General features: G+C 40.1%; 1 protein-coding gene across 2 annotated transcripts in view; it reads left to right on the forward strand.

Moving 5' to 3' along the window:
- Positions 1 to 206: 206 nt before the first annotated feature.
- cacnb2a (calcium channel, voltage-dependent, beta 2a) overlaps positions 207 to 25,864 on the forward strand; it is a 71,658-nt gene continuing 46,000 nt past the window's right edge. Inside the window, exons 1-2 of one of the 2 annotated variants that reach the window (XM_044339710.1) lie at positions 207 to 614; positions 3,417 to 3,509. In XM_044339710.1, the coding sequence (XP_044195645.1) occupies positions 531 to 614; positions 3,417 to 3,509 (177 nt within the window). In that variant the 5' untranslated portion in view covers positions 207 to 530. The remainder of the gene's footprint in view (positions 615 to 3,416; positions 3,510 to 25,864) is intronic. The other variant, XM_044339708.1, reaches the window with a different exon arrangement.

A 25,864-nucleotide genomic window follows, 5' to 3' on the forward strand; every position in this document is an offset into this window, starting at 1 on the left:
AAAAAAACCAACTTAACGCTGCAGTTAATCACTTCCTTGAAAAAAACCAACACTATATATGTTATTTTCAGACAGATTTTCTGCTTGAAAGCTGTTATTCATGTTCTCCTCTTGTGCTGTGAGAAGGCAGATGTGTTGGCGTTAGATGAGGGCGCGCAGCTCTCAGCCAGTGTGGGTAGGAGCAGGGCACTGATGAGGAGGCTCTTTGATGCTGAAGGCTATAATATCCGAGAATTCAACTCATCATCATCATCATCATCATCATCATCATCATCATCGACATCATCATCATCTGAACTGGAGGAAAACTGCCCTCTTCCGCACAGGCTCCTCCTCAACCCTCCTGTCTCAAACTTGAAGATTGGCGGTGCCGGCTGAGCAGCAGCGTCTCTGTCTGCATTCAAACTCGCTGATGAAGCGGTGAATGAGTAAGAAAAAAAAATGCGCTTTAGCTTTTCTCTCGGGCACAGCTGGGGCATCTGTCCGAGCAGAGCGGTTTCGTTGAGTGTTCGCTTTTATGAAATGGTGTAATGGTCCTCAATAATACTCCAAAAACAACAGCGTCAACACCTCTGGACAAACACATGGACTCGCTGGAGCACCCGGTGTTACAAGTAAGTCAGTTAAATTAAAAAAAATATGCGCCAGCTTGTGATCGTGATAAAAGATTGCAGGTGGTCAAGGGTCAACTTAAGGTCAACTTCCGTTAATTACTTAATTAGTTTTGCTATATTTCTTCATCAAATATACGCGTCGTCTTTCAGTGTTACTTTCTGCTGAGTCAAGTCAGGTTGGAGCAGTGTCAAATGTTTTATTGGCTTTATTTGGCTTTTAAATAATGTCATTCTTATCCATTTTTTAAATTATTCTTACTAGTCACTGTTTTTACTTTCACTTATATATTTTATCATCTACTGTCTTTTTGTCTAATTTTATTGTCTTTCTATTAACCTTTGTCTCGATGTGTTGCATTTTTTTTTTTATTGTTAAGTACTTTGAGCTACATCTCCTGTGTGAAACGTGCTCTATAAATAAAGAAAGTTTATTATTAGTATTATTTTCTGTCAAACACATTGTTTTAACATTAACAACTTTTTTATTTTTTACATCTCCAGATAAAACTGCGAACCCAGTTTTAGTCCTGTGGTGGAAGAAGTAGTCTATTTTCATTAGGTAGTTGAGACACTATAGATATAGATATAAAAATACTCTATTACAAGTAAAAGTCCTCCATCCATAACTTTACTTTAGTAAAAGTACAGAAAATGTACTTTAATTATCAAGTAAGGAAAGTACTTATCATGTAGATTTGCTCCTTTCAGAGTGATATATTATTGGACTATTTTATTGATGCATTCAGGGCTGCAAGATTATTCTCATTATTGATTAATCTGTGGATTAATTTCTTAATTGATTTGTTGTTTGGTCTATAAAATGTCAGAAAATGGTGAAAAATGTTGATTATTGTTTCCTAAAGCTCAAGATGCAACTTAAAATGTCTGTTTTGTCTCAACCAACAGACCACAACCCCAAATATATTCAGTTTACTATCACAGAAAACTAAAGAAATGAGAAAATATTCACGTTTAAGAAGCTGGAACCAGAGAAGTTTAGCATTTTTTCTTTAAGAATGATGAATAGATTATAAAAATAGTTGATGATTAACTTTTCACGCCGATCGATTAATCGATTGATTATTGCAACTCTTGATGCATTGACATGTAAGAAGCATTTAACTGTTCTAGCTATGAGATAAAGCTAATTTGAAATGTTTAATATAATGTTTGGTAGTTTCAATGATAGCAATTTATCATATTTCAGTAACTATATCCTACAGTAGTTGTCAGATAAATCTAGTGCAGTTAAAATTACAATATTTGAAATGTAGTTGAGTAAAAGTACAAAGTAGAATAAAATGTAAATAATCAAGCACAAAAACTTAAATATTGTTCTTTATTACAGCATCCATTTCCAGCAATGTTCTAGTCTATGAAAATATCTTCTCAATACAGTAAAGGATGTTAAGAAAGCCCCAGGTAAAATATGACAGGTTGGATTTTACATTTGTTCAGCATGTATTATACTATTTCTAATATGTTTCGGCTTACTGAGGTTAAATCTCTCCCTGTTCCTCCAGACTGTCTCTGGGCAGCTCAGACTGTCCTGCATGACCGCACCGGCTCCTAAGAAACAGTTAGAATAGCTCTCCTCTTTTTATATGCGTGATTAAAATGTCTCAGGGGAACGGGCTGGAATAAAAGGCAGATTCGAAATGAATTTCTGTTTTTCCGTTGCTACTGGCAACGCACGCTGTATGAGCACTTGAGCCGAGTGCATTACTTTTCCAGCCTCTTATCGTATCAGCTTGCATATTACAGACCACCCACATAATTACCATCTTTTTCATGACACCTGTCATAATATTACAGTTCAAACAAAACACAGAGAGCTATACTTAACTAATTGAACTAACAGCAAGGCTCCAAGTCTACACTTAATGGATGGGTTCACATGTTTTTCAAGTCTGTCTTAAAACAATACTCACATACTTCCTCAACCATAACTCATCAGGGAAACACAAAGAGGGAAGTTTGTACTAAGAAGAAGTTGGAAGAAGAGTTGAAATCAATCAATTAGTTATTCACCAGAAGACAAATCAGCAACTACTGTGGTCATTTTTTATTTGTTTATAGAAATTTTTCAAGCAAAAACTCTAAATATTCTCTAGTTGCAGCTTCTTCAATGTGAGGATTTGCTGCTTGAATAAAACAAGACATTTGAAAGTCACCTTAGTAAAAGGTGTGACAGACAATTTTCACTATGGTCTTTCATTTCCCAGACCAACCAATTAACCGAATTAATCAAGAAAACAATCAACAGAGTAACGAATAATGAAAATAATTGTTTCATTGCAGTCGTAGTTAGAAAATACCCACTTTATACGTCATATACTGTATATTGGAATCGTGTCAGGAGGGGATCTATTGAGTAGCTAGTATAGACATTTGTCTTATTTATTTATTGGCACCCTGTACAGTGTTAAACATGAATGTTACCATTTGATGTACTGTACCAGAGTTAGCGTATAGTTAGCTCATAGCAGCTCATCTGCAGTCCCTTTGGCAGGTCACAGTTAAAACATATAACAGCACAGCAACAAACAGTACAAAGCAAAAAACACACAGGACACATAATACGAAATACAAAGCTACACACAGTAGCACATCACATACACCTACAATGTCAACTAGAAATGACTAATGAATTTATCTCATGGTCTTCTCATGAATGAGAAGACCATGAGATAAAATGGAACATTTACAGTGACAGTGTACATATGGATGTGTGAGTATTGTATTAGAGTATGTGAACTTATCCTTTAACCATTTCACTCTTTTTTTTTTTTTTTTTTGAAGTCTCAAGGGAAAGGAGCACGAAGAAAAGGTCGATTTAAAGGTTCAGATGGCAGCACCTCCTCTGACACCACAACCAACAGCCTTGTCCGCCAGGTAAGGATGACAGTTCGTTTACAACACAAAGTTCCCTGCTTACAAAGTCCCCGTTCACTCAAAAATATGTTTTGCTTGTATCACTTATATGTTTGGGCTCCACTTTGCAGAATGATATATGTGCAGTTTGGCACATTGAGGCTTTTTTTTTTTTTTACAATCATCTGCTGGAGAGAAAGTTTAAGACGTGTATGTGACTAGTGTTAAGTGGAAGCAGAGACAGGAAGAAGGAGTAGATGTAATATTAAGAATTTCTCATGAAGTAATTTAACTCTTCTGTGTAAAAAACATAAGGCATTTTATTATGAGAAGCAGAGTGTTGTTTGTGTTATGTCATGTTTCTAGACACCGCCACAATCTGTGGACCACAATAAAGGCAATGTTCTGAGGAAGAACTGATTACGTTTTGCAACAGAATCTCATGAAGAAGAGTCACATTTCCTGGCTGCAGTTGCTTCATTCAGGAATGCAACACTTGTGTGTGCGCCTGTGTGTGTGTGTGTGCGTCTTAACCCTGACAGAAAATGCAAACGGACATAAGAGCCCAGCTTCAATGATCATCATCCATCAGAGATGAGATGTGCATTGCAGTGAGAGCCGTCTGTAAACACTGCTGGGTACACTATGTTAACCACTGCGCTCTTCTCTAAGCTGCGTCCTCGGCGCTTGAGAGCAGCGACACAGTGGCCTGTTATAAAGCAGACGCTGCGAGGTACACACTCGACGTGTCTGGTCTTTGTTGAGCAGACCTGCATGGGACAGGATGGGCCGGGTTAAGGATGCGCGCCCCTGCCTAAATGTTTCTGCCTTTTTTGGAGGGAGGCACAGATCGCCTCGACTTTGGCACGGCAGCAGGAGAGCAAAACGCCACCTCCTAACACTGGAGTCTGCTTCGTCTCAAGGCCGTGCAGAACTTCTGAATGAGCTGCTCTCATCGGTACAGCTCAACACGAGCCGTTTAGTGAGAAATTGCCTTATTTTACTGCCACCCTTGGGAGCTCGTGTCCATTTCCCACAGTCCTGTCCCCAACTGAGGAGTTTCCCTTTAGTCTGAGTCATCACAGATAAACTCAATTAGGCTGAGAGAGAGCGTCTGTCTGCAACGTAACACCACATCCTAGAGAAAACGAGAGGCCATTAACGTAAGAGACAGTAGGGGGATGAAGAGAGAGAGTGATGTGGGGAGGGTGGAGGAGTGATGTGTTTCGGGGTCAGCGAGGCCCTCGCATGCCGAGCAGAAATATCCTCTTTTAGATGTTTGCCGCAAGAGGGCCCCAGAAATAGCAAACCTTCCAGTAACTCCTCCTCTGTTTGGATAATAATGTAAATACTGTTTTTCAAATGTATTAACATAACAGCAGTTTTAACCTGACCTTATTTCCCTCTCGCTCGTGCTCAATCATACGGCATGTGATTATTTTCACTTTTCACAGAAGAATGAGGGTGTAGTATTTAAATTCGCTGAACTAACACCACCGCGGGAAAGTATGAAACGAACCTCTCCGTGCTGATTCATCAATCTGTCATTTGGTTTTAATCTTGTTCTCTTTGTTTTATCATTTCTCTCCTCACCGTCAACGGTCAGGGTTGGTGTTTTTTTTTTTAAAAAAGAATGTTTACACGACTGGTTTTCAGACTTTGAAATGACCCTTTGTATATTTTCTTTTGCTCTCCCTCCTGTCTGACCTGTTGGGTTTGTGCCTGGCATTCCTGTATGCATCTTACGAACATCTCAGGCTCGCCAGGGTCGGTGTGTGATTGAACTACCGCAGCTTTGAGTGTCATAAACAAGATCTTCCAGTAACTGCATACAAACATTCCTGAAAGACAGAATTACTCATGCTGTTACAAACAGAGGGCAGAGAGCAGAGAGAGTAGGTTGAGAGAGAAAGGATGAGAGACGTTCCCTGTAGTCGTGGCCTGATGCCCTGGGGGGAGTATGGAGGAGGCTGGGAAGGGTGGAGGTCCAGGCCAGACCAGACTGCTCAGCCGTGGGAGTAGCGAGGTCAGTGTTGAACTGGAGCTCAGTGCTCCATTGAGAAGGACGAAGGGCAGAACTGATAAAGATTTGTTTGAAAACTTTCAACATCGTCAGGTGGATGGCTGTTTATTTTTATTTATGTGGAGGTGGTGTAGTTCTGCAGTATAAGCAAAGAAATGGTCTCACTGATGGGAAATCTTTTTTTGTGATTTGTGGTGCAGTGTCCCTCGGTTCGTGAACAAGCTGGGTGGTTGCAAATGCTAATAAATAGTATAAACAGAGATAACAATCATGCTCTACGTCATCGAAGAGTATTTTACAGTCCAGACATTTAACCCAATTCACATGAGGAAGAAAAACAGATGTTTCAGCATCAAACTGATGAAAGCTGATCTAATCAACTATTATCTCATGCTTAGTTAGAGGAATAGTTTTGACAGTTTAGGAAATGCTTATTTGCTTTCTTGCTGAGAGTTAGATTAGAAGATTGATACCATTGTCTGTCCAAAGGAAACAAAATCAGTTTACCAGCACCTCTAAAGCTCAGTAAATAACACGTTTATATCTCGCTGTACGAAAAACAAAATGTAAAAATGCTAGGTTGTGTTTCGGACAGCTGTCTTGTTTCCAGTCAATGCTAAGCTAAGCTAACTGTAGCTTCATATTTAGTCAAATTTAAAATTTACTGACTTAATTATCACTATTTCTTGGTTGGGAGCAGTCTCCAGGCAAGTTGTTCCCACTTCCGACCAGGAAATGGTGTAGCACATAATCTGTTCATAAAATAATGAATTGTCATCTTTACACTTAAGTTTTTGAAAAGATTACTGGGTATATTGTTTTAATCAGTGAGTTTTAGAAGTGCTTAAGGACTGATTTTGGATGGACCTTTGAACAGAGCCAGACTAGCTGTTCCCAGTTTTTTTGCTAAGCTAAGCTAACGGGCTGCTAGCTGTAACTTCATATTTATGGCACTGACATGAGAATGGTATCATTCTTGTAATCTTAACCGTTGGCAAGAAAGTCAAGAAGCGTATTACCCACAATGTTGAACTATTCCTTGAAATCTATTATGTTGTCAAAAGACAATATAATCATCTTGTAGTGTGCACAACTGTTAGCCTTGAGCGCTCCATTTTCTGGTCCTATTGGAAACTCAAACATTGACCATACTGTAGGTGTAAATATGAGTGATTGTCTGTACAGGCAGGCAATGTGTTTAGAGTGGCTGTCTCCAGCCTAATGCATCCTGGGAAACGATCCAGCCCCCCATGACCCTGAATAATAATAAACTTTCTTTATATAGGACTTCTCTAAAAAAAGAGTTAACAAAGTGCTTTGCAGAGAGCGTGAAACAAAGAGATTAAACATGAGAGGAAGGCAAGTCTACAAAAGTTTGTCCTCAGTGGTGAATTTGTAAGCTTCATTTCTTCTGTCAGGCTGTTTCAAAATGTAGTACAGTAGTATATCTAATGAAGAACATCCTTTTTTTAATTCAAGGCTGAGAAACAGTCTGACAGGCTCCCTGAGGATGTCAGGCTGCCTCTCTGGCTCACGTAGAAAATGATTCGGCACGTAGTTTCAAATATTATTTCTAGAAAGTCTTGAAGATGCAAAAAACTTTGAAATCTGCTCTGTAATTAGCAAGTAATGCATAAAGAGAATTATGAATTTAAAGCAGCTATAATCAGTATTTTTATAATAATGAATCAAATGACTGTGTGTGATGTGCAAAAGGTCACTGGTAATAATGAACCCTTCAAATACAGCAGCTGTCAGTCGACTCTGGAGTTCTCCTCAGCTCTACAAGTGCTTTAGTGTGTTTCAGATCATTGTTTTGGTTTCCTGGCCTGCAACTTTACTGTTTTGGCTCACTCTCACCGCCCTCAGGAGTTGGTGGAGACCAAGGAGAGAGAATACTGGACTTGCATTTACCAGGAGGCCACGACCCTAAATTAATGCCAATGTTGCTCCGTGTCTGCTTGATGTGTAAATAGGTAACTGAATGCGAACAAGTCCGCCGTATCAACTTAAAAGGTGGTAGTATGTAAGAGTTGTGTTGTATTGACAGCTTGTTTCTGCTGCCACTAAGTGGTCAAAAAAACAGTTAATGCAGGTTTAAGGCTGAGAAATAGTCTGACGTCCTTCCCCTGGAGACGTCAGGCTGCCGTCTCGCTCTTTTGGAAATACTGCATCAGATCTGAAAGGTAGTCATATGTGCCAGGTCGAAGGGGCCTTTCAATCTTGAAATCACCTCTTTAATTGACAGCAAACTAGGGCTGCAGCTAACAATTACTTTCATTATCATTTAATCTGATTTTGATTAATCAATTAGTCGTTTAGTTTTTACAATGTCCCAAAAATATTCAGTTTACTATCATAGAAGAAACCAGAAAGGATTCACGTTTGAGAAGCTGGAATCAAATAATTTTCTTAAAAACTGACTCAAAATGATTATTTGATTATCAAAATAGTTGCAGATTCATTTTGTTTTGATCGGCTAATCAATTAATTGACTAATCCTTGCAGCTCTAAAGCATACACTTGAAGTAACATGGTCTCAGTGTTTGGCAGCTGCTTTTCTGGCCCTTCAATTTGAAGGCCTAAGTTATTTTTGAAGCAAGCAAAACCAAAAAAACAACAGTGGAACAGGAACCAGCTGGTAATAAATTAACTGGATGGATTCAGTATAAAAGTACCTGCTAAAAAAAGGACTCAGCAGAGGATGAATTGAATGAGACTTGCACTGGAAACAAGTTCTAGTGAAAATGAGGATCTGACGTACAGTACTTCAAACTGTGATTTACATAACTCACAGAGCATTATGTCATAATTAACCTCCTGCTGCTTCCCACACTCGTTATGCTTATGTGAATGGTTGCACCAGGCTTCCCACTTCCCTCTGTGTCACCCGCCTCCTTCTGCCCCTTTCACCTCTGTTTCTATGTAACAGGGACCCTCTGATTTCTCTTCCTGCAGCAGCTTTTCTGTGGCACATTGTTGCAGTTGGACCCTCTCTGTCTGCGCCGTCTCTACATTTTAGACGGGAGAATTTAATTTGGTGATGAAAGGCAGCCTGAGAGGGCGTGGTGAGGACAGGAAACGCCTCGTTCTCTCCCTGATTGCAGGCATTTTTCATCCTCTTCTAGATTATTTTTTCTTACACTTAATGGAGAGGAGGTGTGACGTAAAGACCCTCATTATTGGCTCTGATATTTATCAGATCTGGCAACCCCTGAGTTTTTATGTAACAGATACCAGTGACATACTGCAGCAGTATGGAGTAGCTGCCAGTGTGTCCAGGCCACTAAAAATCTTGGAGGTGAAGTATAACATTAACCCCACAGACCTTTTTCTGAACTTTGAGCAACATATGTCATAGTTTCCCAATAGTAGATACTTCTGGTGAGCCACATGTAGTTTCTGGCCTTAAACCGCAGTAATAATGCCTGTGATTTAAATACTGTACTTATGTTAAAATGAAGACTCAAGAGAAGCGGCTGTAAACCACCACGCTCTCTATCAGCCATCACAGCAGCACTAGACTGCCATCTAGTGGAAAAAGTAATGAATGCAGGTGTTTAACTTTGTGATAATTTACAGTGTCCGTACTAGAGCAGCCAAATAAAACTGCAAAGTATGTATCTTCTGATCATGGTGAAGGAGCTGTAACTTTTTTGCTCACTAAAGCCACCCAGGAAGTTTCTTTTTGAAACATATTTTACATTTAAAAACATTTTATATGTAACAAGCAAACATGATAAAAACACACAAAAAAAACTAAAGGTGTTTGCCAAAAGATATTTAAGCAGAGCATTTCTTGCTTTCACAGTGACTTGAATCCATCTCTCTTTTTGAAAGAACGGCCTCCACACTCAGCCAACCCTGCTGTGTTATAGCGAAGGCTAGATTAATTTGGCACTATGTTGATGCACTACCCCCCTAGTGGACAAGGTCAGTGCCTTCTGCTACTGTTTGGAGTAATCAGACTCTTCCATTTTAATAAAATCCATGATTAAATTATACAGTGTATCAGATATTGTATTAAATTATGAGGATGGATGCAGCATATTGATGTTGCTGTTGTCCTTTTTTAAAACCATATATTTAGAGAAAAGTGCTGCTGACCATTCAGACTTTGTTAATTATTAATGACTATTACTCATATTTTTTGTAGTGATTGGAGTCTGTAAGACATGCAATGACACATTAAAGTGATGCTGGATGTTTTATCTTTTTCTTCAGTTGTTTTGTTTATAAATAGGGCACCGATTATTCTGCAATGTCATCTGATATGTTTTTTTTTTATCAATCCATTAATCATTAGATCTATAAAATGTCAGAAAATGGAGAACATTGTAAAGCGGAATCGTCATTGTCAGACAATTTCCTGAAGTCCAAGGTGATGTCTTCAAGTAGTTTGTTTTGTGTGACCAACAATCCAAAACTCAAATATAGTCAGTTTATTATCACATAAGACAAAGAAAAGCAGAAAATCCTCATTAGGACAAGGTAATGTTTGGCGTTTTTGCTTTAAAAATGACTTAGAATAATCAGAATAGTTGCCATTTAATCTTCTGTTGATTGACTAACCAATTAATCAACTAATTGTTACAGCTCCTTTCACAAACTGTGTACTGGAAAAGTGACTCACATTTAATTCTATTTTTTATTTTAATCCTAAAATGTATGAATTTAATTAGCTTCTTCTCCTGCCATGAAAGCCTGCTCGTGTGTTTCGGTGTCTGCAGCCTCTGTGATTGATTGAGGTTGTCTTACGGGTAGTTACGGAGACCAAGGAAGAGAATAGATGCGTCTTTCACTGTTACATCACAGCAGGTTTCTATCTGCCAGCGTATATTGATACACACGCTAACACATATGATGGCATGAAGAGATGTAGTTTTTTGAGTAACCGACCTCAGGTGTAGCTTGGAGCATAATGAAATTAAACGAAACAGGCAGTATTTGTGTGTCGACATGTCTCCCTGCAGCGTTTTTTCATGGCGTCAGCAGCAGCTGAGTGATTATTACTTCTCAAAGAGGGACGGCCTCTGACAGATTAACTGATAGATAGGATTCCTCTGTCACTATAAGGTGCACAGCTCTCTGTTTATAATGATGCCTCTCCATCACGCCAGACACATGTCACCCGCTGAAATATTGGCAGCAGACTAAGGAGCTTCAACGCTGATGAAAGATGGTGCCAGGTTTATGTTGGGCTGGGTGTCTGTCAGCCCTGAGCAGGAGATATATAGATACTGATACTATCACTGATGAGCACAAAGCTTTACAACAACCATCTGCTCGGGATCACTTGTGACCAGAAATGCTCAGTTATATTTACCAAAACAACACCATGACCCATAGACCTTGTACTGAATACGGGAGCATTGTGTGATGGTGGGAGTGTTTTAAAGAGCTGAGATGACAATGACAAAATAAGGTTTGGGATATATTATGTGGAAACAGCCTGTAAAGCAGTATACGGTAAAATGAACCTTCCGTATTGAAATATCCAGTATTAAATCTACTTAAACTGTCATTTACAAAATATATTAAGGTTCAAAACCTAAGTAGCAAAAGCGATTTCTAACTTAAATTGACTGTATTGCCTTGTATCTTATTTAAGATCTAAAACTCACATGTGAACATTCAAAGAATTAAAACAAAAAAGTTTTGACAGATTACATGTTTACCAAAGGAATGTCAAATGATTTGTATATTGCTGAGATAAAAGACTTGGTAAAACACTAATTTGACTCTGGGCCCATTTTACTAATGTGGAAACAGTTCCTAAAAGGAGCCAGCCAGAAGTTTGTCTTTGTCTTGACACAGATGTGTATCACAGCAGAAATCATGTTGTTATTGTCACTGTGTGGCGACTCGGACAGAGGAACAGCACTGACAAATGGAGACAAGCTGCACTTTTCCATGAAACAAACATGTTTCATATCCTTCAGCATCAGCGTCAACTCTGCATAATATGAAGGGGTCACACTTCATTTTAGGGGTCCACAAATTTCATGGTAATTTCATGGAAGTAGGTGATAATTAGCAAGTAATTTCCAACTAGTTTCTGCCTAAACTGCTACTTCTGTATTAGTTTTGTTCTTATCACAGATTGTTGAAGAATGTATCAAAAGCAACATGTATCACTTCAATTTAGGGGCCTGTTCAGTAGAAATATATAAGTAGTTGGCAGAAACTAGTGGGAAGTTAAGCTGGCATGATCACCAGGAGTTAGGCAGAAATTACTGGGAAATTAAGCTGCAACAACTTACTTACTTGCCATGAAATTCAAGGTAATTGTTGGGATAATTTGGGCTAATTCCAAAGAAACTTCTAAGAAGTTACTTGCTAATTATCACCTAATTACCATCAAATTCGAGTTTAATTTTGGGGTAATTTCAAAGAAATTTCCGAGAAGTTACTTACTAATTATCACCTAGTTACCATAAAATTTGCGGATCCTTAAGATGAAGTGTTACCTATGAAAGTAAAGTGTACATTTCATTAGGCTGCATTAAAGGAGGGTGACACTGAGGAAAAAGACCACAGCTAAGTGCTTGTACACTGTATGAAGATCAAGTATAATTTAATGCTGCATTATTAACATGCCATCTTAATGCAGTCAGTAACATCATAAATACCAGTTTGAAGGGCACTTCATCATCCCTCAAGTTTTATTTAATCCGCTAACATCCTCATGGTTAAAACTAGGTCTGAAACTAACAATTATTTTCATTATTGATTAATCTGGCAACTGTCTGTCATATACTGTCATATATGACAAACAAAAACAGCAAATCATCACGTTTTTGGAGCTGGAAAATGCTTGAAAAATGACTGAGACGATTAATCTATAATAAAAATAGTTAATTTTCTGTTGAACGACTAATCAATAAGTCATCATACTTATGCCAAATCTACAAATCCAAACACACATAATTATGACCAACTATTTTACCAAATTGTACCATTCAGTCAAATTATGCAAATGCTAATGAGTTTGATTAGATTAAGCTTTATGTTGGAAGCAACTGAACTGATTGTGTTGATCATAAAACCCTGTGGCTTCTAGGAAAGTTTTAACATTCATTAAATAAGCAATCTGTAATCTTAATATTCCCACATCAGTCACTTTTTTGCATGCAGCAATACAAAGTGTTTTCCTGCACACTGATGAATAAATTGGAAGTGTTGCAGAAAAGCAATTTGAAAGCCGAAGGGCATTGTTAAATCATTGAAATTCAGTCCAATCAGTGCTGTGTACTCGTTGCCCTTGTTGCCAGATGACATCCAAGAACAGTCGTGCTGTGTGTATGAATATTACCTCCACGACTCCTCCCCACATGTGTGTCATTCACTGAACACTGAGACACAGAGAGAATACGTGCATTTCTGGCTGACACAGCAGTTAAGACGCAGCGGTGAGGATGCATGTCAGTCTGGACTCAATCACACGAACGCAGCAGGAAGGACAAAACAGAACAGAGGAGGTGTGAGGCGAGAAGAGTGGGGGGGGGGGGAGAAACAATAACACCAGCTCTGCGTTCACTCTCAGGCATGACCGAACTGTGCGAGCGACTTCCCTCTGCACCACAGGGATAGTTGTGCTGCTGCTCTGCTCTCTGCACGAGACACACGCTCTCTCTGTAACGTGAAAGCACAGTGCAGTCTCTCCAGCAACCAGTAGCTGTCTCAGCCTCTGTCCTAACCACTCACACAGAGAGAAAGTATGAAGGTTAATGCAATGCAAATGAGGACTGAATCACAACACAAAGGATGAAATGAAGGAAAAGAGCAATAAAAGCAGAGGAAAAAAAAAAGGGGGGAGACACAAAGTCATGAAGAAAACGTGTGAAAGTGTGTGTGTGTGTTAAGCTTTTAAAGCACACTTAGATGAAAGGGGAGAGAGAAGAGGCGGAGAGTAAAGAGGCGGCGCCCTCCATTAGGCAGCAAGGGACAGCGGTCAGTAAAGGACACTCAGAACTCCACCTCCTCCCCATGCTGAGAAGGAACTTGTGTGTGATGATGAGTGTGTCTAAATCCACCAGCAGCTGAACCAGTGTACCAGCCTGCAACTGTACCTCTTTGCCACAGCACAGCAGCACTGCAGAGGATTTGGCAGCCCAGAGGATCTGCCGGAGCCAATTTCGGGGTGGGGTAAAAGATAGCCAGTTCAGACGTTCACCTCGCTGTCAGCTCGTGGACACTCTGCTGCAACAGTGTGAAGACGGGTAGAAGATGAGGAGGAGGAGGGGGGGTATCAGAATCTGACTTTCTGAATCCTGAGAGTTTCTGAGTCAAGGGGGGGATTCAGGGGGGTGGGTGGACTGAAGTAGGGGGGCTGGTGTAGGACACGTCAGTCCTCTGCTCCCTCTGCTCACTCCTCCATCAAGGATCTCCTTTCTCCTCCTCGTCTCCTCTGCGTCTTTTTGGTGGTCCGCGCCCCTGTGGGCCAAGTGTGCGGACATGGACCGAGGCTGAGCGGATGCCGCTGCCTGACAGGGAGTCTGTGAGACGCCCTGGTCCCCTTCATGCCGTGCTGTGGGCTGGGCCATCGTCGGAGAGCACAGCTTCCATATGTGAGTTTGCAGTTCTGATGCTGATTTATCACAAGGGTTGGAGGAAAGAGAGAGAGAGAGAGTGTGTGTGTGTGTGTGTGTGTGTGTTTGAGAGAGATTAAGAGGAGCTGATGAGGCTGACAGTCGCTTCATACTGTATGACTATAAGATGGTTTGTGCCTGTTTGCAGCATCCAGGGGGTTTTGCACAACTTCATTGAAAATGTCTTCAAAGCATCAGTCTGAGCAGTCAGTGGACACCTGCCAGGTTTCTCCCTCAGTGTTGATCATTGTTCCCTGGTAGATCTCGATCCTGGACTGAGCCTGACTGCTGCAGGGTTTAGCTGAAACATTTCAGTTGCACTGACCTGACGGTTTTCTGCAGAGCTCTGTTTTCACCGCCAGACGCGATAAATCTTTTATTTCATATTTATTCTGGGCTTTGGACTGAGAGCTAAGGTTGTTCTATTTTTACTGTGAGTTCATGCTGCAGGAACATTGACAGTTTGACTTTATTGGGCTTTGCTGGTTTATTTCATTTGTCCTTTTGTGTACTAGTGTCTGGAAACTAAAAAAAGCGGTGCATCGTTAGAATAAGATGACCATTGATGTTCAGCTTATGCAGTGAGAGGAAGATGTGGGTGTTTATCTATTAACAGGTTCAAATTCTTAGATGGAAAAGGCAGAATTTGATGATGGATACATTTTCCCCCATAATTATGTCATTCAGCTACTGTTTCTCTAGACTCTCTTGTGAATAATTTCCTGCTTTCCTCACTTACACTGTTCACCAATAGAGCAATGCAATAAAAGTGTTTTTTTTTTTCTCTCTCATCCAACAAATCCTCCAGTACTGCAGATAAAGATGATCCTCTCTAATTGAGTTTTACCACTAGATGGCCACGTTACACTTTTCCTCTCAGTCACACAGAAGCACACACTGACACATAATACACATCATTTCCATAAAGAGAGAAAATGCTTAAACACCCTCAAGGCTCAGAAATAAAATTTTCATGAGGTATCGTTTTTTTTATCGTCTGAAATGAATCATAATGTCACAACCAGATCCCAGACAGAAGCTCAGATTGACCAAAACATTGAGGCAAGTACAGAGAGGTCTGTCTGTTTAATAGTGTGAGGACATTTTCATCTCATGTGACATTATTACTGTGTATTAAAGTTCAAATATGTGATAGTTAACCTTTTTGCAGTCATTGGCAGTCAACACTGTGCAGAGTTTGTATGTAGTGCAGCTTAGATGTGCTTTGTAATATAAACTGTGTCAGGAAATTAAATCTTCTGAAAGAACCTGAAGGTCCGACTGAATGTGCACCATCTGCCCTAATTAGATGATCAAGCCTCACTGAGAGCAAAACATGTGTTCGGGGAACTCTCTTCATTTCCGGTATCATTTCATGATATCTTCATTTAGAGTACATGTTTTGACATTCAGCTAGACAAATAATGCACCAGTAGATTTACCCATAAACCAATAAAATAGACAACTCATTCAGGCTACTCATAAGAACATTGCTTACATCCAACAGCAGCTTTTTCAGCTAAATCAGACTCTGCTTGAAACAAGGTAGTTTGTACTACATGGCATCTGATCAAATCTGAAGGTAAAAGTGTAGCTGAATGACCACATTGGAAGTTGGGGCAAAATACAGTAATCGTTTAAATAAGTGGTAGATGGTTTGCATTTTTTGACAGTGTCTCCTGGAAGAAAGTGGCAAAAATAGTTGTGCAAAGAATGAAAAAAAAAAGGAGTTGAGAAAGAGATTGATACCCTGCTTGCTTTCTCACTTCTGCACACATGGCCAACAAAGCATGAAAAAGGTGTGAATGTTGGTTTTGGAAAGTTACAGATGCTGTCCAACACAGCAAAGTCTGATGTTTGAAAGGTGTGAGGAAGAGGATGTTTCAGATGCCGTTAAAACAACATACTGACACCTTTTGTATATTTGCCAGTGATCATCATAATCATTTGGTACTTGCCAACTTTATGAGTTAATGAGGAACACCTGAACGCTCTGTCAAACAACTGACGGGTGCGCAAAGGATTATGTGATACTGAGAGCTGCAAGTGATACACCAGTTGTGTCCTCCAAATTCAGCCAAAAGCCGTCTGCTTTTCTCAGCCACATTTGCAGGATTTGCCTTTGAAAAGGGACCAAGACTTGTGGCCCATTATGACGTATTCTGTCTGGAAATGTGGACTTCACAGAGTCCAGCATCTGAACTGGGACACAAACTTTATCCCAGATATTGTAGAAAACAAAAAAAGGATTGTTACTTCTGAAGGCCAGTTTTCCCGTTTAATTTGGTTTTGTGTGACACACACTGCAGTAGGCTGGATCAACATTAACTGTACAACTGAGTAAGCTTTAATTTAACTGATGAGTGGATTAGTGTTGGACCAGCTGTTGATACTCCACACCGAACTGTCTAAGCCCCATGTGTAAGGTGTTTGCATGAAAACAAACCATTCAGTGTGATGAAGTAACGCTGGCAACATGTGTTTGTGTTTAGTTACTGTGCACATCCCAAACATGTTGAAGTTCATATAATGAATGTAGTCAAAAGTTTTTGGCTCACAGATGACAGTCCAGTAACTGCTGACCTTGAGAGGACCCCAGCTGCCGTGACACGCCACTCTTTCTACGACACTCCTCTCACATGTTTCCAATATGGAGCACCAAACCGCCGTTTTACGTCTGAAATGGGGCGAAACATGATTCCGCTCTGGATGGAATGTGGAGCGCGGAGTTCCTGCCGGATGGGACTACGTCTGACAGACTGAGTGGCCAGTCCCAGACACTCCTCACGGAAACTCGGCTAATTGAAGACAGCCCTACTCCATTCCCCCCCCCCTTCATTTTCAAGGCTTTCCTGCTTGCCATGATGCAGCAGCGGTAGCCAATGATAGCTGTGAACTCAAATCAGGGAAGTCAGTTAAGTCAGGAATGATCAGTAATGTTGTCGTGAGTGATCTGGTGGTTGTTGTTTTATGAAAACTTTTAAGGTATGTTTGTTTGTGAGTTGTTTGTGTTTTTGTGCTGCTTTGTATGTACTTTGTTTCGTTGTTGAGTTTTGTGTTGTAATGCATGCATATGTATTGTTGAGTCTTGTGCAGTTTCATATTCATTTTACTGTTGAGTTTTTTTTTTTATTTTAAAAGCCCATCTAGGGACCGGCATTGCAAACTAGCTTCGGCTATAAATGCTGTGGTATGTGGCATGAGTTCATGCTATATAATTGTCCCCATACAAATAAACATTAAATAAGTACCGCAGCAGCGAGCCAAATCCACATGAAGTTTATCACGTATCTATGGTATAAACATTGGTAAACTCTTGGTAGTATGTGGCACACAATGCTGTGCAATACATCATCAATAACCAGTAATATGTTGCAGATGTCTTATAAATATGTGGATTTATAAGCAGCTAGTTGTCATTGATATTTAAAGCATTAAAGGATAGATTCACAATTTGTCAAGTCTGTCTTAAAACAATAGTCAGGTGCCCAAATGAACATTGAAAGATCTTTTTCTTGCTGTTATCATTCCTCCTGTTCATACTGACCATCAGAAGATCCCTTCATAATGCACTTACAATGTAAGTGATGGGGGACAAAATCCACAGTCCTCCTTCTGTGCAAAAATGTATTTAAAAGTTTATCTGAAAATAATATGAAGCTTCACCTGTCTGAGTTAGTCAAATAAAGTGGATATCTTCTACAGTCTTTTAAATAAAAATTTCACTTTTTCTTTCTTGACGGACAGTGTTTTCCTGTTCAGCTGCAGTGGAAGGATAGTAACAAAAAGATTGACTGTTATACTAAAAAGACAGTAACTTTGTAAGATATTGAATTTTTTATTTTGACTTATTTGGACAGCTGAAGCCTCATGCTATTTTGTCCCCCATCACTTACATTGTAAGTGCATTATCAAGGGATCTCTTAATGGCCAGTATTAAGAGGAGGGATGATTACAGCAAGAAAAACATGTGTCAATATATGTGACTGTTGTTTTAAAACAGACTTGAAAAATTGTGAACCTTTCCTTTAATCCTGCATAATCCCTTAACATCAAAGTTAATTATTGACTGCTGTAAAAACAAGATTAAGAGTCTACAGCCACGCTAGCAGCTCTGTGCTGTGATGCTGTGCTAATAGCAGTATGTTGAGCTGAATTCTAACTTTAGCATGCTAACATAACACATTGACAATGCTAGCATGCTAATGTTTAGCAGGTGTAATGTTTGCCATGTTCCTTCGTGAGGCTGATGTCATTAGTTTTGCAAGTTTTGGTCATAAACGTCTACTTAAAATTTTGACCTAATGAAAACCATGAAAGTTAAGTTGTAATAATGTCTCTACCAAATATCATAGGAATCCATCCAGCTGTTGTTGAGACATTTCAGTCTTAACCACAAGTGTCAACCTGTTGGTAGCGCTAGAGGAAAAGTCAGGGGATCACTAAAATCTATAGGAGATATCTGTTAACAGACCATGAATGTCTGTGCAAAATTTTGTGCCAATCTGTTGTGTAAATGTTGAGATACAACTTGACTTGCTGGGTCACATCAAGACTTAGAAAAGGCAAACATTGGAGTACTACACAGAAGACTGTAATTCAACCCAGAAAATACTGAGCTTTTGTGTGCTAGTGGTGAGCTAATCTCCCATGGCAAAAGTTTGACCTGGAATTCCCAGTTTTCCAGGCACTGGGATGCACACCCGGGGAGGGGTGTCAGGCCAGACTGGAGCAGGGCTTCCTTGTCCTTGGCAGCAGTCGAGCGTTCTTTCACTTTTCCAGAGAATGTGGAAATGTCCGGAAACCGAGCGGCTAATTGGCCACAGAGGCCCCTAGGAATGTCTCAGATTTAAGTGGATTTTTACTGTTTTTACATAATCTATCACCTCACTGTGGGACTGGAAAGTGTGATATATATCTGTGAAAGCCTATGTAGACTATAGCTCCACTCCAGTCTGGAAACACTGATGTCAGTGAAACCTTGTGCTGAATCTGTGTGCACTGACCCTGGTTCAGTTACGACTGGCCTGCGACAGCCTGAGTTTTAAAACCCTTGCTGGTCTGGAAATGGTGAAGTCATGGGGGGAAAGATGCAGCTCTCTCCCTACGAAATATGCAGTATTATGTGGAAGGTGATTGATGAGGGTATTCCACTATGTAATGTCATACCACAATAAATCACCATGCCACTACGGATTGGCTCGCTGCTTGTCTGCTTGAGAATGACTTGTAGGGGGCATCCCGGTAACCAAGATGCACACCACATAACAGCAACATACTCGGTTCAGTTGTACCTTCCTCTCTTTCTCCCCTCATTACCTGTCTGTCTCTAAACTACCAGCTGTCCAGTAAAGGTGAAAATGCCAAAGAAAATTTAGACATAATTGCTTAATTGCACTGGCTTAGAATTGGCTGCACCAGTTTTAATTTAATTCTGTAAATGTGTGTTTGTGTGTATTACTTGAAATGTAGGAGACTGCATGTTTATATTATTATTTTAGTCCAATTGTTTTTTTAACATCTTCAGTTAACAAAAACAATGGTCAAACAATTTCTTGGTTGCCATTGTTACAGATAAAATAAGATAAGATATATGATCTCCATGTGTACATGACACCGAAAAGACACACACAAAATACACTATTGTACCATTAGTACATAGAATAGAAAATACATACAGTAGTGTACGCTACTCTCAAGAAAACACAGTTAAGGGAGGCTTATCAAAAATGAAATATCATCAGGTTGATATATATCTGCCTCGTAAATCAGTCAAGCTATGCTTTGCGTAACATTTGGCAGCATGTTTTCTATGTGTTTCAGAAACTTGACCTTTTTTTTTTTATTATTGATTTACGTATGTGGAAGTTGCCCAGAAGTATAATCAAATCAATCTTTTGGAATGGGAGGATTACAGTTAAAGCAAGAAACCATATCATAGTTAGGAGACTGTAACGCTGTAATCACACAAATATTCCTCTAAGTCTTCCCAAAATGTCTTGAAAAATTCACAATAATAAAATAACTGCATTCTTCTTTCTTACAAGATGTACATATACTGTATAATCACTGGTAGTCACTATATTTTATGAAGAGTCAGTGGTTTTACAACCTGCTGTATTAGATACATACATATGAAGTAATTTGCTGCCTCTGGTAAATGTTAATTTCGTCTCTCTCTCTTCAACACGTCATGTTGGCTGCTTCACTGCTATCAGTGGAAAGCAGCTGCTTTGTGGACTGGAGTGTCGTCATCCGTTTTTGTGGGGCTTGCAGTTTCTGGCACAATCTATTCAGTAATTCCATTTATTAGCATTGTTACGTTATACTACAACACATGGCTTTAGAAGGAAATATGTCTGTAGTAGAGCCTTTGCTGCTGCTGGAGCCGTGGTATTTAGCTGAAGGCTGGTTTTGGTTCAGTTTAATACCATAAATCCCTTTACATACTTTCACATATTGTCTTTCTCATGCATTTATCTCTTGCTGTGTCTTTAATACACCTAGTATTGAATGTATTTTGTGTAACAACCTACAGACGGTATAAAAATCTGCAGATTTGTGGACTATCATGCCGTCATTAGAGCGATGACAGAGGTATGGGCTCAGCTCACGCCCACTAAACTGGCACCTCAGACAGCCGGGGCACCCAGGCCGAGCCGAGCATCACTTAAAACAGGAGCAGATGTTCTATGAGGCCAATTAACAGCAGAGGGATGCAGACAACCTTGTGCGCCAGAGGAGGGCTGCCGGCCCATATGGATAGAGACAATTAATTAGAGCGACAGACGTTAAAAATGGATCAGAAGCTATATCAAGTCTTTCTTTAAAACCTGAACTCCTGGACTCCCAGATTGGCTTTTTTATTATATATTTGTTGTTTGGTGGCAGACGTTGAAATGGGTTGGAAAAACAAAAAATTGTAACTATATACTGCAACTATAAATTAAACAAGTGAGGCCCAGAGATCATGTCCAACATTTACATGTTTGGAAATGATCAACCTCTCTAAATATTAGCCCGATTGTCGGTCATTTGCAGTAATAATAATACATTTAGAAAGCGCTTTAATAGTTTACAACTGCTTCACAAAAAGATATGATATAAAAACCAAGATACTGCATGAATCAGAGTGAAATAAGAATAAAATAAGATACATTTGTAATAAATGAAGTCAATAGAGTGATTTGAAACATAGAATATTGAATAATTTAAGAGAATGCACATCTAAAATGTGTTTTTAAAAACAAAATAATGCATCTAACCAGACTACACAAAACACTACAGTGAAGCAGTCTGTTGATTCAGAGAACTTGCAACTGTTTTATCCCAGTTAAAACACTGGTTGTTCTGGTTCTTTATATACAGTTTGTAGTCTTTTCTGCCAACTGCTGATCTAAAGATCTGTGGCTGCTCTGTGGCTCAATTCCACTGAAGTGCAGCCACTCAAATCAGCGAGGATAACTTCAAAACTCTGATCTTTTACAAGTAATCCGGATCGACTTGAGCATAGAAGACTGCGAGAAATGTGGAGCTGAGGAAGAGGTGGTGTCAGAGAGGAGGGGTTAGAGGGGAGGAGGTCAGCGCAATATTTTGAGGCTAAATTGTCGCCAAAGAGAGTAGATTTGATTCTGGGTCAGAGAGTAACAAATGAAAAGAGATAAGAGGGATGAGAGAATCCCATTTTCACAGAGCGTCTCCTCTCTCTGTCTGTCACGGTACTTGTCTCTTAGCAAAGAGGCGCCATGACAACAGGTACCAGCCGGGCGAGAGGATGTACCCCTGAGAGAGAGATGGAGGGAGGTAAGAGCATGCAGGAAGACTGAGAATGAATTAGATGGAAAAGAAGTGAGCAAAGATAAAATAGAAACAAATGGAGAGAAAAGTAGACAAAGCAGGGACCTACAGCAGATGAAGATGAGGTGAATTAGTTTAAGTTTCTTGGCTGCTTCCTGTTTATTTTAGGTTTTTCTCATGCCCGGAGGTGTCAGTGACCTGCCAGTTAGTGGAGAGCCTCGTCCTCCCCTCTAGAGAATCAGTATGTTCATCCTAATGCTTCTATAAGCTCACCCTCGGGAGCCGGCCACAAAGATCTGCTCCGCTATTGGGCGCGTGCTGTGGCACAGCAGGGCGGGGTTAAACCTGCTGGGATGTTTCATATTCATACTCGGCGTGAATACATAATCAGTCCACACAGGTCACTGTGTGCTGTCAGGAGGAGGAGACTCAGACTTTGCTGAATATTTACTTGACTTTGTGCAACGTGGAGGGTAAATCCTCAGGGATTGTCCGGAGCTTTGAGAGCCGTGAAAACTTTGCCACCTTTTTTTCCTCTTGAGTGGAGTGTGGTTTGATCCTCCTGACAGATGCTGGATTCAGTCAGAGGAGGCGATTTGGGCTCGCAGGTTCGGAGGGCAGATGACCTACGGCTGAGTGCGACGTGCCCTCCGGCCGTCACCCCTGATCCCAATCAGCTCTGCCCGCGCAACAGGCTGTGGGGCTGAAAAATCTGCTGAGGAGGGGGCTCCTCTCTGCATATTACAGGCCTGTTCTCGTTGCCATGATCAAACAAACCAAGAATAAAAATGTCTCATGGGTAAGTGTTGGCTGTGTGCTAAGGGGAAGCTACTCTTGAACTACTTACTCTTGCATATTTTGGTTTTTTACAATCCATTCTGTGCTCTCTCTTCAAAACAACTGAAAGTCCTGTAGCATTTTTGCATCGCTATTGATAAGATCTTCTGGTTTAACAGATTATAGAAGACTATTATGGTACATTTCCATTGGTTTTTGATGCTCCTGTACCCAGTGGCTATTCCAAAGAGAGGCTTAGAGATTTAGGTATTATATAACTACAAGCTACTACATGCCCACTTTATGAAATCTGGTTATCAGTCTGCCAACTCTGCCTGTGTTACAAGGAAGACAACTGATGAGTTGAAATTATACATAAATAGCTGAATCTCCAAGAAAATGCACATGTGTTTGATAATAGTCATAATAATAACAGTAGATAAACCAGTATTTTCTACCAGGATGTCCCAGCTTTTTTCAATGTGTGTGAGTTTGATATCTGATTCTTTGCCAGTGCAGACGGATCAGGGGAGATTAGAGTGAGAGTGGCTTTGCGAGGATGAAATCAGCTACTTGGGGGAAAAGAGGGGGGTGGGGCAGGGAGGAGAGGAGAGGAGAGGATGGAGTTACGATTTACTACAGAGTCTAGTTTCTGTCTGCAGACTTTAAAAACATTTCCTCTCTCTTGATTCTGGAGTTACATGACAGTCCTGCCACTCAGCTCAACCTCTTTGTTATGCAATCTGTGAACTCTCTTGGTGGAGTTACTGTACGTCAGGTGCAATTGTCACAGTCATGGTGTGATGAACCTGAGGCTAAATTCTCCTGTGTGGACCACCGTATGATGTGCTCTCCTCAACAGGCTCACTCATGTTTGACACAGCGATAACTTTGCATTTCCGTCCAGTATATTGTACATGTGCACGTGTGCATAAATAGAGATGTACTTCTGTGTTCTCCTCCGGAGGGAAACACTGCTCCACTTTTCCTCAACCCACCCATATGGCGCATATGTGATGCTGCAGCTCTGCAGCCCTGCTCTCTGTCCTCACATTGAACCTAATCGTTCCTGCACACATAGAGCTGGAAAGTTGAGCGCCTTAAACTACCGTAGTGCTTGTTAAAATAATAATAAAAAATGCTGTTTTCAGTCGTAGCTTACTAGAATCAGCAGAGCAAGTCTCTAATTTCGAACATATTTTCTCATGTCGTATTCTGCACGTACATGGATGTTGTCTAATCTGGTACAAATGGTCAAATGTTTTCTGGAGAGCGTACATGCTGGCAGTCTGCTGTCCATTGTTTACTGTAGTCTTTGTGGTGTGTTCAAGGTAAACCAAGCCAGAAAATGTGAGGTGACATGAGGCTACGCAAAACGTTTGATCAGTCAGCACTGGCTCTTTGAGGTCACTGTGGTGTGTCAGGACTCTCAGTAAACAACATACTGATGGTTATAATAATAGAGATTTTCCAGTTGTTGGCCTAAAAATGTAAATATCCTGAAAATTGCACAAGAGCACAATACAAGATCTGTTATTACAAAGCTGTGTCTAATCGTGACACCTCATAGCAGGTTATGTATATATGAGATGAGAAAATGTGAGCAGTTCTAATAGATTATTTCATTTGAATTAATTTTCTAGACCCGAGCAGGTAAAACTTCAGACTATTCAGCAAGAAAAAAATCAAAGATTAGGGAAAAAGAAAGACACAAAAGAAAAACATAATTTTGTGTAGCAGATGTTGTGTATTTTTTATTATTTATTCATCCGTAATCATCTGGCAACCCCTTAGATTCCTCTCAAGAAGGTTCAGTACCACTGCACTAGAGGACAGACAATAAAATTGAAAGGGTTTATGCCCTCAGGAGCATTAAGGTGTTCATAAAATTTAATGGCTATTTCCCATGATATTTATTTTTATTTGTTTTTTTTTAAATTATTATTTATTTAACCTCTACAGTATGTAACCAGGAAGTCTCTTCAGATACATTATCTCTTTTACGATGGAGACCCGGCCAAAGTGGCAGCATAAGATACTGTAGGCGTCACATACAGCTACATAAAAACACACATCGTTAATGTACAACAATCACATATAACACCAACCAAACAGCACATTCCTCATGAAACATTTTCTGAATGTGATGCTTGAATGCCTGATATGAAGGCAGTTTTCCCAGACAGTGTTTAGCTTAGACATAAAAATGAATATCAAGATAAATTATCAGATTTACCACAAAACAATACATGTAATCAAAATTGTTTTTCATCATCTGGAGCATTTATTTCCTTTCTCAAGTTGGTTCACCTGATATATTTGTCTTGTATACTGTTGAACTTGTTGTTAAATGTCATTAGTTGTTGGCACTATTGTTAGTTTATATATTTATTTGAAATTGTAGTAGACCAAAGTGTTGAACAGACTGCCACCATGAGATAAACTTGTATTTCCTGCATGCTTGTCATACCTCTAATTATATTAGTTAATACTGATTTCTTTGTAGAGATTGAAAGTCTGTAGGAAACATTTCCGACGCAGCCACTGCAGTACGCTGATCCCAGGTATCTCCTTGTCTATCCAATAAGCCTAATGACTCTGAGGGCCACATTCATAATCACAGGGGTGGGCAGTGCCAGGCGGATTAGGGCTCCAGATGGTGCTGTTACTGCCTGACTGTCTGTCTGGCCAGGGATGTACAGCTGTATGAGGTCACATGTTTTACTACAGCGGTCAGCTCTGCCACTGCAGCTCAGCAGCTCAGCATCACAGAGACTCCTCAGTAACACTAAAGCTCTCGCTGACTATCAGAAGAGAACATATGTGTTAAAAAGTGTTTCTGGAGTTGTAAGGTATGTGCGTGTACAGTATGTGGAGTGTTTTCCCGGTCTTTCGTGTACAGCGTCATACAGTTTAGTTAACCATGCAACAGATGTCACACTATCAAATTAAAGCTTAATGCCCAGCCAGTAAGAAAAACACTTCAGAGCTAACCATGACACCGCAGAGCTTAAACACTAGACTGTGTGTGTGTGTGTGTGTGTCATTCATGCATGCGTGTGCTCGTGCCAATGTCAGTGTGTGTGTGTGTGTGTGTGTGAGACTCTTCAGCCGGCTTCACTCCACATGAGGCATGACATTTGCTGTTGGAAGAGCTCTTGAGGATGGCCACATCTCATTTCCTCTCC

The sequence above is a fragment of the Thunnus albacares genome, chromosome 21 (assembly GCF_914725855.1).
Source record: "Thunnus albacares chromosome 21, fThuAlb1.1, whole genome shotgun sequence".
Lineage (NCBI taxonomy): Eukaryota > Metazoa > Chordata > Actinopteri > Scombriformes > Scombridae > Thunnus > Thunnus albacares.